This window comes from Castor canadensis, chromosome 18 (assembly GCF_047511655.1).
Source record: "Castor canadensis chromosome 18, mCasCan1.hap1v2, whole genome shotgun sequence".
In the NCBI taxonomy this organism is placed as follows: Eukaryota; Metazoa; Chordata; class Mammalia; order Rodentia; family Castoridae; genus Castor; species Castor canadensis.
In genome coordinates this window covers 47,192,239-47,210,871 of record NC_133403.1, presented here as the reverse complement: position 1 = coordinate 47,210,871, position 18,633 = coordinate 47,192,239, and the positions used below count along the sequence as shown (strand labels likewise).

General features: G+C 43.1%; 1 protein-coding gene across 7 annotated transcripts in view; it reads left to right on the top strand.

Annotated features, from left to right (window-relative positions):
• Chfr (checkpoint with forkhead and ring finger domains) overlaps positions 1–17,884 on the top strand; it is a 36,157-nt gene extending 18,273 nt beyond the window's left edge. For 3 of the 7 annotated variants that reach the window (XM_020163508.2, XM_020163514.2, XM_074060888.1), the window contains 11 exons: positions 1,653–1,812; positions 2,488–2,642; positions 2,767–2,929; positions 5,661–5,806; positions 7,788–7,907; positions 9,090–9,173; positions 9,772–9,842; positions 12,055–12,142; positions 15,363–15,470; positions 15,902–15,974; positions 16,720–17,884. In XM_020163508.2, the coding sequence (XP_020019097.1) occupies positions 1,653–1,812; positions 2,488–2,642; positions 2,767–2,929; positions 5,661–5,806; positions 7,788–7,907; positions 9,090–9,173; positions 9,772–9,842; positions 12,055–12,142; positions 15,363–15,470; positions 15,902–15,974; positions 16,720–16,762 (1,211 nt within the window). In that variant the 3' untranslated portion in view covers positions 16,763–17,884. The remainder of the gene's footprint in view (positions 1–1,652; positions 1,813–2,487; positions 2,643–2,766; positions 2,930–5,660; positions 5,807–7,787; positions 7,908–9,089; positions 9,174–9,771; positions 9,843–12,054; positions 12,143–15,362; positions 15,471–15,901; positions 15,975–16,719) is intronic. The other 4 variants (XM_020163510.2, XM_020163509.2, XR_012443500.1 and 1 more) reach the window with 4 other exon arrangements.
• The last annotated feature ends 749 nt before the right edge of the window (positions 17,885–18,633 follow it).

The following is an 18,633-nucleotide window of genomic DNA, read 5'->3' as shown; positions in this document are numbered from 1 at the left end:
AACTGGATTGTCTAAACATTGGTGGAAAATTGAATTGATTGGCTTGAGGAGGGCATGCAGTAAATCAGCAACAGTTACACAGAAAGAATAAGGCATTTCTAACTGCAGCCAAAAGGAAAAATTTCTTGAGGCAGAAAATTTAATTTTGGTGAATATTTACATAAGCATAATGATGTCTACAACCAGAAATTGTGCTAAATAATATTGGGACGAGGGATCAAAACCCTTTTCTGTATTAATAGATGTCAGAAGATGTCTAAAATTGATAAATCTGGGTTGGGGACATAGATCAGCGGTAGAGCATTCGCCTAGCTTTAGCACTCTACTCAGGGTGTAAAACCCTGAGTTTGATTCTAGTGCTACAAAAAAAATAAAATAAAAGAGGTAAATCAAATGTAGCATTACAATTCAAATAATGTGGAGATAAATACCCAAAGAGACAGCAGAAAGACACAAAAGTGGTTTTTTCACAAGAGGGAAGTAGAGGTGAGGAGAGGCAGGGGCACAGGATGACTGTGATTATTTTATTCTATATAATTTCTTAAATTATGTGCAAGTATTTCTTTAATTGTAAATAAAAACTGATCCAGGATGAATAGCACATATGTAAATAGAAAAATAAAAACACACAAAGAGAAAAAGCTTCCAGTGCTATCTTAGAGTTTCCAATTTCCAGCACATTCCTGTGTGGAGTCATGTTTTTTTTATTTCTTTAAACAAAAAATGACATTTGCATAAACACTGCTTAATCTCTCTGCTTTAAGATGGGGCCTTGCTGTGTTTTCCAGGCTGGTTCTGCCTCAACTTCTTATGTAGGTGTGACCACAGAAACATGTCACCATGCCAGGCTTGCCTTTATCGCTTGTCCATACATCCTGAATGTCTTTTTTAATTCAGCAACTGTTCTTCTAAAACATACCTTCCCTCTTAAAAATAGTGTTTATAAAGGGCCAGGTGTGGTGGCTCATATCTGTAATCCCAGCTACTCAGGAGGCAGAGATTAGGAGGATTGTGATTTGAGGCCAACCTGGGCAAAAAGTTAGAGAGACCCCCATCTCAACAAAAAGGTGGACATGTTGGTGTATAACTGTAATTCCAACTATGTAGGAGGCATAGGTAGGGAGATCGCATTCCAAGGCCAGCGTGGGCAAAAAGCACTACCTGAAAAAAATAAGTGAAAGGAAAAAGGGCCGGGGTTGTGGATTAAGTTCCGCAAGGCCCTGAATTCAGACCCAGTAGCCCCCTCCCAAAAATAGCCTTTATAAATGCAAACATATGACAAGGGTTGTTTGTCCTCTGCTTCTGATGGACGGTAGAGGCCTGATAATTTTCTGTGTGTGTTTATCGGTTAAGGTGTTGTAAAACAAAGGGATTGTACATTGGTTCCTACTTGGTTGTGACAGTCAAAGAGATATCTGTCAAAGCAGATATCTCCTCTCCTCCCCTCCCCTCTCTTCTCTCCTCTCTTCTCCTCCCCTCTCTCCCCTCTCCCCTCCCTCCTCCTCTCCTTCCTCCTCCCCCTCCTTTTCTTCCTCTCCATTATCTCTTGGTGGTACTAGGGATTGAACTCAGGGCCTTGAGCTTGCTAGGCAAGCATTGTATTGCTAGAGCCACACCCTCAGTCCAGGAACTCATCTCTCTTTCTCTTGTAGATGGGGAGCTCAAACTGAACCTGCAGTTGTTGGTTACAGACCAGTGCAGAAACACCCAAACCATTCGTGAGGATGTCAGAGCTGCCTCTGTGAAGCCAGACAAGATGGAGGAGACACTCACCTGCATCATCTGCCAGGACCTGCTGCATGACTGCGTTAGGTATGCTGCCTCACACCCAGCTTGGCTCATGGGCGCACTGGGCACCTGTGACTCTTGATCAGTGGGAGGAGGAGGCCATGAGTGAAACAACATCTGGATCCTTTTTGGCCACAGATCTTCTCAGGTTGCCGTTTTCATTTCACATGTGGAGTCAACAAGGATGCCTGGAGACTGAGGTCATAGAATCCACAAGATTTGGGCAGCCCTCATTTTGAGTAGCATGGGTCATTGGTATCCCAGCAAATCTGTTCTTTACCTTGCAGACAGATCAAATGAACTATACCAAGTTTTAAACACTTCCTAGTTACAGAGACATAGTACTTGTCACAGATTGAATATCTCAGGATTATCTTTAGGAGCTTTCTCTTTGCTTTTTTAAGAGGTAGAGCCTACCCAGCTTTCCATCCCAAAGCATTTGGTATTGATGTTCCTGAAGTCACTATCTGCTCTCTTCTGATCTTCCTGAAAATAGAGGCTGCATGGTCTCTAGTTTCTTTTTATCAACCAAGACTTAGCTGAAGTATTTTGAAGTTGGATGATGGATGGCCTCATGGTGGGCCCAATTGGTTGGATCCAGCTTGACTTTCTTCTGGGTGGGCCTGCTGCAGACCTTGTCCAAAGGTCACAGTGGCAAATCTTTGGAGTATTCTGTCTGGAGACATGCTTTTCTTCCAGTTTGCAGCCCTGCATGCACACGTTCTGTGCAGCTTGCTACTCGGGCTGGATGGAGCGCTCATCCTTGTGCCCCACCTGCCGTTGTCCAGTGGAGCGGATCTGTAAAAACCACATCCTGAACAACCTTGTAGAAGCATACCTTATTCAGCACCCAGGCAAGTGCTTAAACCTCCCAGACCTTTCCCTTTTTAGGGGCTGGGACTGTGAGCTCTGCTCAGAACAGTCTAGGTGTCTCTCTGTCTTTGTGATGTTGAATGTTCCTGTGTCTTTTGCATCTAGACAAGAGTCGCAGTGAAGAAGATGTGAGAAATATGGATGCCAGAAATAAAATCACTCAAGACATGCTGCAGCCCAAAGTCAGGAGGTCTTTTTCTGATGAAGAGGGGAGTTCAGAGGACCTGCTGGAGCTGTCAGATGTTGACAGTGAATCCTCAGACATCAGGTAAATCCTGTGGCTGGCTCAGTGGGGACTAGAGGCTAGAGTTCAACAGTAGTTTGAGTTTTCTGTGGGGTGCACAGTATGGGGCTTTACCAGCCAGATTTCTGAATGGTTTGAGATTATTTTCTGATACTGGCACTGGTAGACTAAGCTTAGAGCAGCAGCAAGCAGGGTATGAGCCTCAGTCAGTTGTGATAGGTTCTGGACCCTCCTACACATCATTCATTTGCTTAGTCTTGGCATTGTGGTTACAACAAAGGATCATCATTAATGTGTTGTCTTTTCCCCACATAAGCACACTTAATCCCTGTAGTTTAGTGACCATAAGCCCTCCCAGAAATGGCAGTGTTATTTTTTAGGGTAGTATCACAGGAGAGGCACAGTCCCCTGGCTGAGAGAACCCTCAGAGAACTTAATTTATCTGATGATATGTTGATGCTTCCTAACTCTGAAGGTCAGGTCTGAATTTGGACCAAGACCTTGATATTTAACAGGGCTGGGAGTTTGGCTTGGTGGTAAAGTACTTGCCTAGCATGTGCAAGGGCCTGGGTTTAATCCCCAGCACCCTTCCCTACCCCCCCCAAAAAAAAAAAGACAGTAAGAAAACAATAAATAAAAACCCCAACTCTTTTCTTTTCTTTCTTTTTTGGAAGTACTAGAGTTTAAACTCAGGGTCTTGTACTTGCTAGGTAGGCACTCTGCCACTTGAGCCACTCCCCCTTGCCCTTTTTTGCTTTAGTTATTTTTCAGATTCATTTTTGCCTGGGGCTGGCCTCAGACCTCAATCCCCCTACCCATGCCTCCTGTGTAGATGGGATCACAGATGTGCACCACCAAGTCTGGCTTGTTGATTGAGATGGGCTCTTGCTAACTTTTGCCCAGGTTGACCTTGAACCTTGATCTTCCCAATCTGTACCTTCAAGGAACTGAGATTGTAAGCATATGCCACTATACCCAGTTTATTATCTTTCTTTCTTTTTTTATAAAATTTAGCAGTGACAATGAAGCAAAAAGGAAATCAAACCAAAAATCACTTACTTTTTTTTTTTATTCATCTGTGCATACAATTTTTGGGTCATTTCTCCCCCCCTTCCCCCACCACCTCCCTTACCCTTCCACCCCTTGCCTCTTCCCCTCACCCCCTCGCTACCCGGCAGAAACTATTTTGCCCTTATCTCTAATTTTGTTGAAGAAGAGTATAAGCAATAATAGGAAGGAACAAGGGTTTTTGCTGGTTGAGATAAGGATAGCTATACAGGGAGTTGACTCACATTGATTTCATGTGCATGTGTGTTACCTTCTAGGTTAATTCTTCTTGATCTAACCTTTTCTCTAGTTCCTGGTCCCCTTCTCCTATTGGCCTCAGTTGCTTTAAAGTATCTGCTTTAGTTTCTCTGCGTTGAGGGCAACAAATGGTATCTAGTTTTTTAGGTGAAAAATCACTTTAGTGTTAGTGTTTTTTTGTTTGTTTGCTTGTTTCAGTTTTTTTTTTTTTTTTTGTGGTACTGGGGTTTAAATTCAGGGCCTCATGCTTGCTAGGCAGGTGCTTTAGCAGTGTTAATGTTTTATTTCTTCTTTTCTTTATGGATTTTTGAGGCTGAGTTTTGCTATGTAGCCTAGGTTGGTCTTGAACTCATTATATAGCCCACACTGACCTCAAATTCATGATCCTCCTGCCTTAGCCTCCTGAGTGCTGGGATTATAGGCTTGCGCCATCACACCTGGCTTCTCTCTCTTTTCCTTTCCTCTCCTTTCACTTCCCCTTCACTTTTCCCTTTCTCCTCTCCTCTCTCCCCTCTCCTCCTCTCCCTTCTGTGTTACCCAGTTGTATGTAGGAAATATCACGTTAATGCTACTCTATGAGGTACACATGAAGATTCTCTTTGCCAGTTTAATAGAAGTGTCCTTTCCATTTGTGATTTTCCTTATGGATGAGATTGTGCATCTCTTCATTGTGTTTTGTCTTTCTCTGGTCATTTGGTACCCTTTCTTCCCTCTTCCTGCCATTGGAGTCAGGCTTAGAAAGGTTATCTGAGATGAGTCTCATGTACTTTTTTCTGTGGATTCTTTCATTGCAGTCCTCTTTTTCATTACAGTCACTTTTTTTCTGAAACTACAGGTGAAGTACAATAAAGAAATAACTTTAGGGCAGTGATGGGCCATGAGGATAAGTAGTACAGGGCTCTTGCTGGTCAGTTGGGAAGTTACCAGAGGAGAGAGTGTCTTTCGATCATTACATATTGTTACATTGTAACACGGGGAGAACATGCATGTGACTAGGTGATTCAGCAGTACCCTTGTAGTTTCTTGTTTGAACCCGGGTTTCCACTCAGCCTTAGAGCCTGTGAGTACATGTCTTGCCAAGTAGGGATTGAGTGGCCCCAGGGGGAAAGTGTGCTGAAACATGTGGTATGAGGAATGGAGCAGGAAAGTGGCTGAGCACAGAGAAACCAATGTGTGGTAGTGGCACATGTCCTCATCTTAATTCTCCTGTTCTGGATGGTTCTGGGTGATGCCCTTTCCAACAGCAGGAGCTGGGCAAGAAAAAGGGACACGCTCTTCCCCTTCACACACACCAAGGTGGCAAAGAAGCTGAACAGGGGTAGAGATGAGGCATAAAGGGTCAAGGTCCAGCAACAGGAGACAGCTGGAGGTAGTGTTGTATGGCCTTGACTTGTGCTGCCTGGCATCTGCTCCTCCATGGCTCCAGTTCTGTTGTGTGTTCTTTCTGCAGTCAGCCATACATCGTGTGCAGACAATGTCCTGAGTACAGAAGACAAGCAGTGCAGCCCCTTCCCTGCCCTGCACCTGACAGCGAGCTAGGGGCCCCTCAGGCCCTTGGGGGAGATGCACCATCGACGTCTGCCAGCTTCCCAACGGGTGAGACAGCGGTATCTAATCATGTGCCATCCATTGTGTCAAGTCCTTGTTGTGACTTGCATTTTTCTGGTTTCCTGTTTTCTGTGTTTCCTCCTTGGTACCTCTCCTAACCTTCAGTTCCCTGTCTTTGTGGCCCCCTACCTCTTGTAGCCTCTTCTTGTCATAATCAGTGACAGACTAGTCATAATGGTGCATGCCTGTAATCCTAGCATTTGACATGCAGATGCAGGAGAATTAAGAGTTTAAGGTCAGCCTGGGCTACACAGGAAAACAAAACAAAACAAAATAAAATTCAAAACAAAAATCAGTGTTAAGAAGCCAGGGTAACTGTGGCTCATGCCTATAATCCTAGCTACTCAGGAGACAGAGATCAGGAGAGTTGTGGTTCGAAGCTAATTCCAGGCAAATAGTTTGTGAGACCTAATCTCGAAAATACCCAACACAAAAAAATGCTGGTGGAGTAGCTCAAGTAGTAGAGTGCCTGCCTACCAAGTATGAGGCCCTGAGTTCAAACCCCAGTGCCACCAAGTACAAATTAGCTAAAAAAATTGGGTAAATACTTTTTAATTTGTGGGTTTCCCTTTTTGGATGCACCTTCTAATTAATAGTCCTGTTTTCATCACTGGGTCCCTCACCAGCACACTGCTTCTCGGCAGCTTGTATCAGCCAGTGGAGTATGCAAAAAATCAGCATGATGATAGCACATCCGTGTCTCAAATAAGAGACTGGCTTCCCTCCAGCAGTGTTGCTAAGTTCCCAGAGGCTGTCTCAAGTGTCCACATAGTTGCTCTAAAGACTCTCATGTCAGTTGCCTGTTTCCAACAGGTGTGCCCCTAGATACCATTCAAGAAAAGCAAGGGAGGGACTGGAGGTGTAGCTCAATAGTAGAGGGCATTCTTATCATGTGTGAGGTCCTGGGTTCCATCACAAGCACCAAACAGAGAAAAAAGAAATGGAAAGATGGCCAGGGGCACATGTCATTGCACTTCTTGGCCCTGTCTGCTCTAGTTGCTGCCAAACAGAAGATGTCTTTAGGGGCCCTGTGCTCTTAGCCGCCACTGGTTGGCCTGAGCATATCACAAGGCTATTGACCTGGGATTGTCACTCAGAGCCATTTTCTTGACTATCTTGCTGGGACAGCAAGGCAGTGCTTGGCCAAAGGGGTGATACTCGGCCATGGCCAGGGTTTGACTTTGCCACTTGACAAGCGCCTTTCTTTGCACAGTGGGGACCCACTAGTACCTCCATTTGGGGCCATCAGAAAAACAGTAGGACCACACATGTAGAATGTATGTTATGCACAGATAGAGCCTGAGACCCCATAGGTGTTCAGGGACCCTTAGCAGCTATGTTCTGATGGTCAGCAAGGTGGCCTCCTATGGTCTTTCCTGTGTGGACGGTGAGTGTCCAGGGAGTGTGCCACATGGTCATAGAGTTACTAGTGCCAGATTAGATCAGTCATTCCTGCCCACCATGCCTATCATTTGTTTTTTGGAAGATACAGATATTCTCTTGCCTCAGCAGGAATTAAATATGTAATTTGTTTTATTGTTTTACAATATGTACTTTATGGGCCTGTCCTCCCTTTGTAGGAAATAGTAGAAAGCCGTCAACTGATCTTTGAAATCTTGCTACAACCACTGAACCAAAGACAAATTTTTTTTTGTAGTGCTGGAGCTGGAACCTGGGTCCTTGTGCATGCAAGGCAAGCGCTTTGCCACTGAGCCATACCCCCAGACCCTAATTCTTGGTTATTTTTCAGTGTACTTAAACTCCTTTGGTTTAAATGGTAGAATATCATTTGACTCTTTAGAACTGAATATCTTCTAGTCCTCTCTTAGGGCCTGAATTTCTTCTAGTCCTATCTTAGGGCCTGGCTCTTTCCCCCTATACTTCTCAGTTGCTTCTCTAGATGTAAATCTTGTTTGTGTTTTTCTGCTTGGTGTCCTGACATGTTCTGGCCTGAATGCACATGTTTCAGCATCTCAGGATTACGTATGCCCTCTCCAAGGAAGCCATGCCATATGCACTTGCTGTTTCCAGCCCATGCCTGACCGGAGAGCCGAGCGTGAGCAGGACCCTCATGTCGCCCCTCAGCAGTGTGAGTAAGCCCATCCACCTGAGGTGCGTCCTCCCACAGGAGGACTTTCCTGTGTGTTCTCCACAACTCAGGTTTCAAATGGTGTTTACTTTGTGTGGGATATGAAGCAAAAATGCAGTGCTTCTTTTTTTTTCCCAGTCAGTTGATCCTGTATGACCATATTGAGCAGTCTGTCTTTTCCCACCAATTGAAAATGCCACTCTATTTAGACCAAATTTCTGTGTGTGTGTGTGGTTTTCTTTCTAGAGTCTGAATCTATATCCATCCCTACATCGGTATCACAGTCACCGTATAATGTCTCACTTACAAATCTAATGAAGTATCTTTGATTTACAGTTTTTACATTAAAAAAGAACCCTTGGGTGTGGGGATGTAACTCAGTAGCAGAGCACTTGCCTAGCATTTGTGAGGCCCTGGGTGTGATCCCAGCACTGCAAAACAAACTAACAACAAAAATGGAGCTCAGCTGGGTGCTGGTGGCTCACTCCTATAATCCTAGCTACTCAGGAGGCAGAGATCAGGAGGATTGTGGTTTGAAGCCAGCCTGGGCAAATAGTTCATGAGACCCTATCTTGAAAAACCCCCTCACAAAAAAGGGCTGGTAGAGTGGCTCAAGGTGTAGGCCCTGAGTTCAAGCCCCAGTACCACCAAAAAAACAAAAAAAAACCAGAGCTCTTCATTTATTTAATAGCTGTTTCAATTTTTTTTTACATGTAGAGACATTTAAGAAATGATGACAGACTTAATGCATTCCAGGGAAGTGCATTGTATAGAATATTAAACATTGAAAAATTATGTCTACTTAGGGAACCAAGGTAACATTGTGAAGAAATACTTGTGTTAGGTAGAAAAAACCATCTACAGAGTGTGAATGTGCCATTACTGCAAGTATGTCATATACTCAGAGCTGAAAGGCTGCGCATCAGGCTCTTTGGGTGCTGGGGGAGATGTGATCCATGGGTCTGACACTTTTTAAGGCCACAACTCTTTGTCACAATTAAGTCACATTTTTACATTAGATCTCAGCTGGGATGTTGCCTCTTTCTCTCCATTCCATGAAAACTCCTAGTAAAGGGTGATTTAGAATAGAGTAGAGATCCTGAATCTGGTGCTGAATTTTGTTACACGTGAGACCAGGTGCAGCTCTTAGGGCCCAACTGACCAGTTGTCCTCCATCCGCAGGTGCAGTGTGCCTACAGCCCTTCTGCCATCTATACTGGGGCTGTACCCGGACCGGCTGCTTTGGCTGCCTGGCCCCATTCTGTGGTAATGTTAGCTCTTCAGCCCTCAGTTTCTTTGATCTTTCTTTATTCTCCTGGTAAACTTGAGGACAGGTGGTAGTGGCACTGAATGTGGTCTACCATGTGCAGGGAAATGGGGGAGGCCATTGGTAGTCACCAAGTGATTACCTACCTTTTTCTGCTAAACTGCAGAGGTTTATCACTTGGGAACTCTCAAATTCACTTTTTCCTCAAAACAATTTGGGGAAATACTAATTTCCAATACAGGAGACATTATTTATGCACCCCAAAACACCAAAGTTGTAATCCCAGCACTTGGAAGGTGGAGGCAGGAGAATTTTGAGTTTAAGGCCATTTAGGGTTACAATAGTGAGTTCAAGGCCAGCCTGGCATACATAGCGAAACCCTGTTGCCAAAAAAGAAAAAAAGAGTGGGATAGAATCATTTCTTATCTGTTCTCTATTTAAAATCACACTTTATGATGTGATTTTCTTTTTATGATGGAACTTTCTTTTTCTTTCTACATCTATAAAGAAAAGAAATTTGGTTATCCTGTCAGGCAAACAATACTTGGATATGGTGTCATCTGTATAAACATGATGTTCTTCCCTTTCCTCTGGCAGAGCTCAACCTGGGGGACAAATGTCTTGATGGAGTGCTAAACAACAATAACTACGAGTCGGATATTCTAAAGGTACCTCTCACCCTGGAGTTGAATCTGATGTCCTGAAGTTTATTACCAGAGTTTTAAGGAAAAAAACCAGGAGTCCCAACATATGAGGCTTGGCCACCTGTCCCAATCCACCAACTTGAACAGACAAGTAGTGGTGAAGGGGCAGAAGAAGGAGATAGAATCAATGTGGCCATGTCAGGAAGAATAGATAAAGGGACTCAGTGACTTCAAGTCTGTTTTGGGGTACTGACATGTTATATAGGGAAGGGGCAAGAAGCATGTTAATCTGTCTTGGTAAGACTGTAGCCTGGTTGATCATTTTCTCAGAATTGGTCAGGTGGGGCCTTGTCACCATACAAAAGTCATTGCTATGCCTGATGCTGGTGGCTCACACCTGTTATCCTAGCTACTTGGGAGGCTGAGATAGGATCATGGTTTGAGTCCAGCCTGGACAAATAGTTCATGAGACTCTATCTCCAAAATAACCAGAGGAAAGTGGACTGGGAGGTGTGGCTCAAGCAGTAGAGCACCCACTTCGCAAATGCAAAGCCCTGAGTTCAAACCCCAATCCCACTAAAAAAAAAAAAAAAAAAAAGTCATTGCTGCCTAGGGAGTAGATTTGACCTTTGTCACAAGATGTTCATAGATCAGTCCTGTCATTCTGGAATCCAAGATGACTGCAGGGGGAAAAATGTTAAAGAGGAAAAAAAATAGAGCCAGAATGGGACAAAATGGAGTTAAGCCAGTGACCAGCAGCATCCTTCAGGTACTCACAAGTTGTCATTCCATTTCTGTGGAGGTGTTAAATGCTGAAAGTTATTTTCTTCAGGAACTACTTCTTGCTGATGGGGGAGCAGCAGGAATGTTGAAATGGAAGAACTTGACAGGGTCAGAAAACTTTGTTTCTTGTACCTTCTTCCATAAAGGGGGATGAGATGGTTTAGATATCATCAGTTTTAGACAGACACTCCTTGAGTAATTAACATGCCTACATGCAGAGTTAAGAGTGTGACTTAGAGTTTTAAGACAAAGGAGACAGTTGTAAAATGAAGGCAGGTAAACCAGGTTTTTATCCTGCTTTTAGTTAATTTGTAGGCTCAAATGAGGAGTCAGTACTTTTTTTTTTTAAGCAAAAGCAGTTTCAGGGCTGGGATGTGGCTCAAGTAGTAGAGCACCCTCCCAGCAAGCACACGCGTGCGCGCGCGCACGTGCGCGCGCACACACACACACACACACACACACACACACACACACACACACACACACACACACAAGCAATTATGCAGTTTCTAAGTACCTACAACAGTACCACCTTCCTTCTCTCCCTGGGGTCAAGTTGGATATATTGAAGGTACTGCCTTCCCTCCAACCCTGGAGTTCTGGTGAAAACCAGGAGGTGTCCCTACAACTTTTGTAGGTGTGTTAGGACTCCTCATTTTCTGACCAGTATAGGTAATTAGTTCTTTGTATCCCATTCATGTATATCTGTTTTCCCCCATATTTCAAAAATAGGGATTTCCTTTTTTTCCATCACATCATCAATCCATAGAAATCAGTTCCCACAAGCTCACAGAGATTCTTGGAATTGCTGGCCCTTCTCTCTGTTTCCTTTTCTCAGCATTTGAGATGCTAGCTCAACTCTTATAATTATAACATGCTTAATGTGCCCCTTTGCCTCCCTCTGGTTTGTGTCCAGCACCACTGATAGCACATAATAGCGGAACCTTCCATTTAAATGGACATACCACTAGGCAAGCTTGGCCCAGCAGCATCACACCCTGCTTTTATGTCCATGGGGCACTTTTTTTATAGGTTTATGCAAAAGGAGCTAGCAGCTCTATGTTTTTGAACAGCATAGAGAGCAGATGCCAGGCCCTCAGTTTTCTTGTCATGGGGACTATGGAGATTCCAGCAAGGTTTTGTGTTTCATGTGTGCCTGTGCTATGAGTGCATTTGCAGAATTTTTCAGAGAATGGTGATGTTCATCTCAGGTTCAAAGGCCAGCTCTCCTTCTGAAGGCTCAGAGAGGTTCTCAACAAAGCTTGTGAACTTTGCAGGGATATGTTGACCCGGGCTCACTTGCTGGCCCTGTGTAAATGCTGCTCATGAGTGGCTGTGCTCTGGTTTCAGCCACCTTCAGAGGCCTTTTGTGAAGTTTTTCCTCTCTTGTCATTTTAGTATTTCTACCCCTAAGGTAGTATTTCTTCTTATTACCCTTTTTTACCCATCATAGAATTACCTGGCAACCAGGGGTCTGACATGGAAAAACATGCTGACAGAGAGTCTCATGGCTCTTCAGCGGGGAGTGTTCCTACTGTCTGGTAAGCTTTATTTCTCTGGCCTTGGCCTTTGTAGAACAGTTATGAGTTTTTAAGGCTGCCTTTTCCTCCTGCAAAACAGCAAAAACCTGGCAGGACATATCTAGGTAGTATTACCCATCTGCTTTCCTACACTTATGACTTTGATCTCCACCCTCCCTGGCAGAGAGAAAGATCTTGATACTTTTGAGTTATTCTAAAATTGGGTTTGAACCTGCATGACATGTTACAGCACCCTCTCTCCCTATAGGGGAAGGCAGAAGCATGAGTTAGGGAGACTTCACCACTCGCTGGCATTGAGGTCCTAGGCTGGTTTTCCCGACTCTTGATTGTCTTTTATTTGGTGTGTTATGACTTAGGAGGTTTGTACCCTCTCCCAGGAGTACCTGTGCAGTATGACTTTTACTACCCAGGGAGGCTGCAGAAATATTAACAAGCAATTTTTTCCTAAGACATTAACATTGGAGGAAGACTTGACAAGGTTGAACTTTCAAGTCCAAATTCCTTTGAGCTGTTTCTGTCTCCTGGACATGCTCTAATGCATGTCTTGCCTGTCACTCTTGGTGTTCACCATGGCTGCCACTTACATCAGGCTGCTCTGAACACTTTTGCTTTATAATGGCTTCTTATTTTTGTGATATGGCTCACAAAGAAAACATAAGTGATCTTGGGATGTATAAAGGATAAAGTAAATCACTGGAAATCCCCATCCCCTAAAACACATGGGGATGGTGGTGTATTTCAATGGCAGAGCCTTGCCTAGCATGTGTAGTACCCTGGGTTCCATCCCTAGTACTGAAACAACATAAATGAATACATAAAAATAAAAACATGCTCTGATGGTGTTTTATGACCACTTTACCATGCCCTTCCATGTACACATGCATTTTTGTGGATAACTTCACAAATGATACCTTCCTGTGTGTGCTGTTTGTCTTTGGTTTTCACTTAGCAAGGTATTAGACACTTTTTTCTGATAAGATAGGTGTTGTGGGTGAAATATGAAATGTACTCCATAGGCTCCTGTATTTAAATGCTTAGCCCCCAGCTGGTGGCACTATTTTGGGATGTTGTGGAAACATTAGGAGGTAGGGCCTAGCTGAAGGAAGTAGGTCATCAGGGGCAGGTCTTTGAAGGTTCCACCTGGTCCCTGGTTCATGTCTGTCCGTGCTTCTTATGCACCATGAGTTGAGAACCTTCTCTGCCATAAGTTCCCACCACTGTGATGTTCTGTTTAAGTGCATGGAGCGAAGTAGCCATGGACTGAATGCTCTGAAATCATGAGCCAAAATAAATCCTCCCTCAAAATACTCATGTCAGGTACTTTGGTCACAATAATGAAAAGCTAAATAGTACAAAAAGATCTAAACTTTGAGTTATTTATTTTTTTATGGTGCTGGAGATTAAACCTGAGGCCTTGTGCATGCTAAGCAGATACTTAACTACTGAGCTACATCCCCAGCCCTACCTTGATTTTTTTTATTATTATGTAGTGTTCTAAAATATAATTTACTTAGGTAATTAATTACTAAAATATATTTGAATTATTCCCAGTTTTCTACTATTTTAACACAACTATTGAGCATGTAGCATTGTACATTTGGAAATTTCTCTCAGAATAAATAAATGGGATTTTTAGGGCAGTGGTACACACAGCTGAGCCTTTGTCACACAAACACACTGTTCTTATCAAAGCTGGGCAGGCTTCCCCTAGAGCCTCAGAGTTGAGGTGAACATTCCTGGCCTGTTAGCTCCGAATTTGCCATTAAGTCTTGTGCATGGGAGAGGCCAACAGTGACATCACAATTGTATTGGCCCATGTTTTATTATAAGCAAGTTGAAGATCTTTCTACATTTATATGGCATTTGCTTGCCTGTGATCTTGTTCTTTTGGAGTGTGGGTGTGCATTTACACAATATCTTGTTAATTAAGTGTATAATACTCTCATTTGTGTTGCAGATATGTTTCTGCTATATAGTTCATATTTCACAGTTGTTTGTTGTCTTTCAATTTTGAAGGTTAAATGTCAGGTGATCAGATTTATTTGGTTTTTGTAACATACAGGTTTAGCATCCCAAATCTGAAATCTGAAATGCTCCAAAATCCCAAACTTTTGACTACAACTGACATGATACCACAAGAAGAAAACTCTACCCCTGACCTCCTGTGAAGGGTCCTCATAAAAACAGACACTCTGAAAATACTATATAAAACACCCTCATGCTGTGTGTTTGAGATGTGTATGAAACATGAAAGAATTTCATGTTTAGACTTGAATCCTATCCCTAAGATATATCATGTATATGAGATGTCCCAAAATCTGAAAAAAATCTATAATCCAAAACTTCTGATCCCAAGCATTTCAGATAAGGAATACTCAAATTGTACTTAAAAGCAGCTCAAAAGGCTCAGGCAGGGTGATGTATTCCTATATCTTAGCTACTCAGGAGGTAGATATAGGAGGATTGAGGTTCAAGGCCAGCCTGGGCAAAAGTTATCCAGACCCTTGCTCAGAAACAAGCCAAAGTGTTCATACCTGTAATCCCAACTACTTGGAAGGTGGAGGTAGGAGGGTCACAGTCAGAGGTCAGCCTGGGCTAAAATACAAGACCCTATCTGAAAAATAAACTAAAAACAAAGGCAAAAGGGCTGGGAATGTGGCTCCAGTGATAGAGTGCTTACCTAGCAAGCATGAAGCCTTGAGTTCAATACCTCAAAAAAGGAAAAAAAAAACCTCAAGAGAAAATATTTGTTCCAATTTTCTTCTTAAAATAGTATTTACATTTTCTAGTCTATGTGGAATTATTTTACTATAAGAAAATAAATGGGAGTGAGGTGCCGGTGGCTCACACCTATAATCCTAGCTACACAGGAGGCAGAGATCAGGAGGATCACAATTCAAAACTAGCCTAGGCAAATAGTTCATGAGATTCTATCTTGAAAATACCCAGCACAAAAAAGGGCTGGTGGAGAGTGGCTCAAGTGGTAGAGCATCTGTCTAGCAAGCATGAGGTCCTAAGTTCAAACCCCAGCAGACCACCAAAAAAGAAAATAAAGAAATTGGATTTGCTGTTTCCAAATGTATGGCCCATTGTCTCTACCTCATTTTTGGATCGATATGTTAACTTCCCACTAGTTTAAAGTGCTGTATCTATTCTACTGTCTAGAAAATGACATTGCCTGATAAGTGGCTGTGTCTACATGAGGCTCTGTTCCCTCCAGATTATAGAATCACTGGAAACACCGTGCTGTGTTACTGCTGTGGCCTGCGTAGCTTCCGAGAGCTGACCTATCAGTATCGGCAGAACATTCCTGCTTCTGAGTTACCAGGTAAGGAGCCCACGGACTCCAATTTTGTCTGGAGTGGCTTCTCTACCTGCTTCTAACACATGCTCCATTTGAACCTCTGTGAAATTTTCTTAGCAGAAGTCACACCAGCCAGGGAGAGGACCAGCACACAGGCCATTTGCCTCTATACTGGCTGTCACTGCTGGTCAAGGCAACATGGGTTTCTAAAGCAAATATACATACATAAAGATGTCAGATAGACCATTGGAGTAATTTCATTTCCTAGATATGGTTTTCAGTTAAATTTGTTTTATTTTCCTGAAATTCTGGCATGGTCTAAGGAAACTGGTCATAAAGAGCAACAAGATGCTTTGTGTTCAGTGAGCATTTCTTCATGTCTCCAGTTAAATTCGGTTACTGTGTAGGTGTGTGTGATAATGTCTAATATAGATATACACTTTCCTCTTTTCTAGTGGCTGTAACATCCCGTCCTGATTGCTATTGGGGCCGAAACTGCCGCACTCAGGTGAAGGCTCACCACGCGATGTGAGTGAGGCTGGGGGACACTTGGGTCAGCTACAGGTCCTGGAAGCTCAGGGCTCAGGAAGGCAACAATAGTGCCTAATTGTCTGTGCAATACATAACAATTTGAGGACTAGGGGGTGTGGCTCAGTGGTAGAATCTGAGACCCTGGGTTTGCAAAAAAAAAAAAAAAAAAAAAAAAAAAAAACCCCAACAATACACTAGTAATTATGCTTCTTTAAAGTCATGCAGTATGTAAAGTAGCATCTTCATTTAGAATTTTTCCTCTTTTATTACCTCATCTCCTGAAATGTTTATATGCAAATATCCACTTCTGTCTTCCCCTATGTGTTTGTGTCTGGAGTCATTTTTATCCCTTGTCTGACAGCCTTCAGAGCACACCTGACACGCATTTTAGGGTTAGCACTTTCTTCATAACAGCATGGATACATGTAGCAAAGGCACATTCTGCTTTCTTCCATGGATGTCCCCACTCTTGCCCATGACTTGGGAGGGAAGGTGTCACTGTCACCTGCCTCAGCATGTTTCCACTGTCAGGTAACAAGACCACAGGCACACTGAGGAGGCAGTCCTTATTCTCTTCTGTAAGAAAGCCACCTTTGGGGGTCATTTTTTTTAATATTACTAAAAATATGCTGGGGTGCACATGTATCCTCATGTGGTTAATCCAGTGTGGATTTCACAGTCCCTTTGTTTGAATATGTCTCTTGATGCTCTCTTGTGTAATTTGAGCATTTTCTCCCTGCAGGAAATTCAATCACATCTGTGAACAGACAAGATTTAAGAACTGAGCATCAGGGGAGACATGTAGACGGCTGCGGAGCATTGGAGGCAACGACACCATGTTTTTGAAAATACTTCATACAAACACTTTAAGGGCATTTTTACAGTTCTTCCCCCTAAGTGGTTCTGGGGTCTCTGGCTGGATACTATGGTGTGGTTTTTTTGTTGTTGTTGTTTTGTGGCATCTCAGTGTGAGACTCCCCCCAGGGCAGCCTGGCAGCCATAGCCATCCCTGGTGAGTGTAGGTAGTAGATTGGCCAACTGATGGCCTTTTGCCTATCAGACAACTGTCCTCTCCTGCAGGGGCGTTGACTGCAGGTTTGTGCTTTTGTACCCTTACCATTACTGCAGTTAAACCGGAAATCTCTTTTTCAGGAAAAGATTCATGGGAGGAAGGGGAAATTTTATGAAAAGCATTCTGTTTAAGCAAAGGGAGCATAAGTTTACAGCCTACAGGATGTACAGAATATCCTGCTGTCGGGAAAACCACAGCCTTTTATATATTTTTTATTTTAATAGGTTTGGTGCTTGTCTTCTAATAAGATTTAAATATCACAAACTGTAGCACAAATAATATAATTTATAATTTACAAATTGACTAAAATTGGGAATGGTATGATATTTGAAAGAATGAGCATATGTTTCTGTTTATTAAAAAAAGTCAAATTATCAAATGTCCAAAACTGCTAACTGTGGATGTGGACGTAAGCTTGCAGCTCCTTGCTGAAGTGTGTCAGTGGAGTTTCTGGGTCTCTGGGCAGGGCTGGTGTGGTCCTGCTGAAGAGCCGGGTGGGGCTCTTCCCTAAACCCTCCAGTCCCTCTAGATCAGGTCCCCCCTGCTGAGACCCCTACAGGACTCCTGGAGAGGCAGGGGTTTTGCTCCCTGCTACATTAGGTTTGCCATGTCATCTGGAATAATACTTGAAATTTTGCTTTTTGTTAAAAAAAAAGTTTTTTATCTTTTGTTGAACTCACCTGTTATGTTTGCAAACTGGTAACTTTTTTGCTTCTTCTCAGGAATACGATTTTCAACTGTTGTCTTGCTCTTGATAGAAACTGAGAGGCAGCACTCTGTATTTGTGGGAGAACGTTCTCTTTTTTGATCCTAATAAACAAGCTGTGTTTGTTTTTCTCCTGTGTGTTGGGTCAGTGTGGAGCTGCCACATGCTCCCATTGTAATGGAGACAGGCTCTGTGCAGATTTACTAGTTCTTTACTACTCATAATATATACTTTATTGCCTACTAGTCAATCTGGTGGCTCCACCAGAAGAGTAACCGCAAGGGGTGAGCAAACTTGAGTCACAAGGGATTTGGCTGGGCTCAGACTCTGAGCATCAGTGAAAACGGCACAGGGTCTCTTCATTCTACCATCCCTGGAAAGCAACAGACTGTCCAGTATAGATGTGTTTTCTGCAGCTGGGAAGAGAGGGGTGCTGTGTCTGAGAGATGGGAACATTCACTTCCTCTGCCTCACCCTCTCTAAGAGGTAAAAATGAAACTGTAGACCCTATAAAAATTTATAGAGTCTTTGTGCCTAGGGTTAGTTGTCAATTTTCCTGTCTAAGAGGGAGCTTCCTGGGAAGTCACTTATACTACTTCTGGCCTTTAAAGAAGTTTATCTCCTGTTCCATGCTAAAGGGGCTAGGGGGACTCATCAGAATTTCTGATGAGTGTGTGGTGGTAACACATCTTTGCATCCAGCTCTAATCCAAGGGAGCCTTGAGTCTGGGCGGTCATTTCCAGTTGTGATCTGAACTATCTAATTATCAACACAGGGGAATTGGAACTCATACAGTGTCTTTATAATTTTCTGTACTTTTTTTCTACTTTGATACCTTTCCACCCCACCCAAAAAAACCAACAATTTGCAGTTGTCCA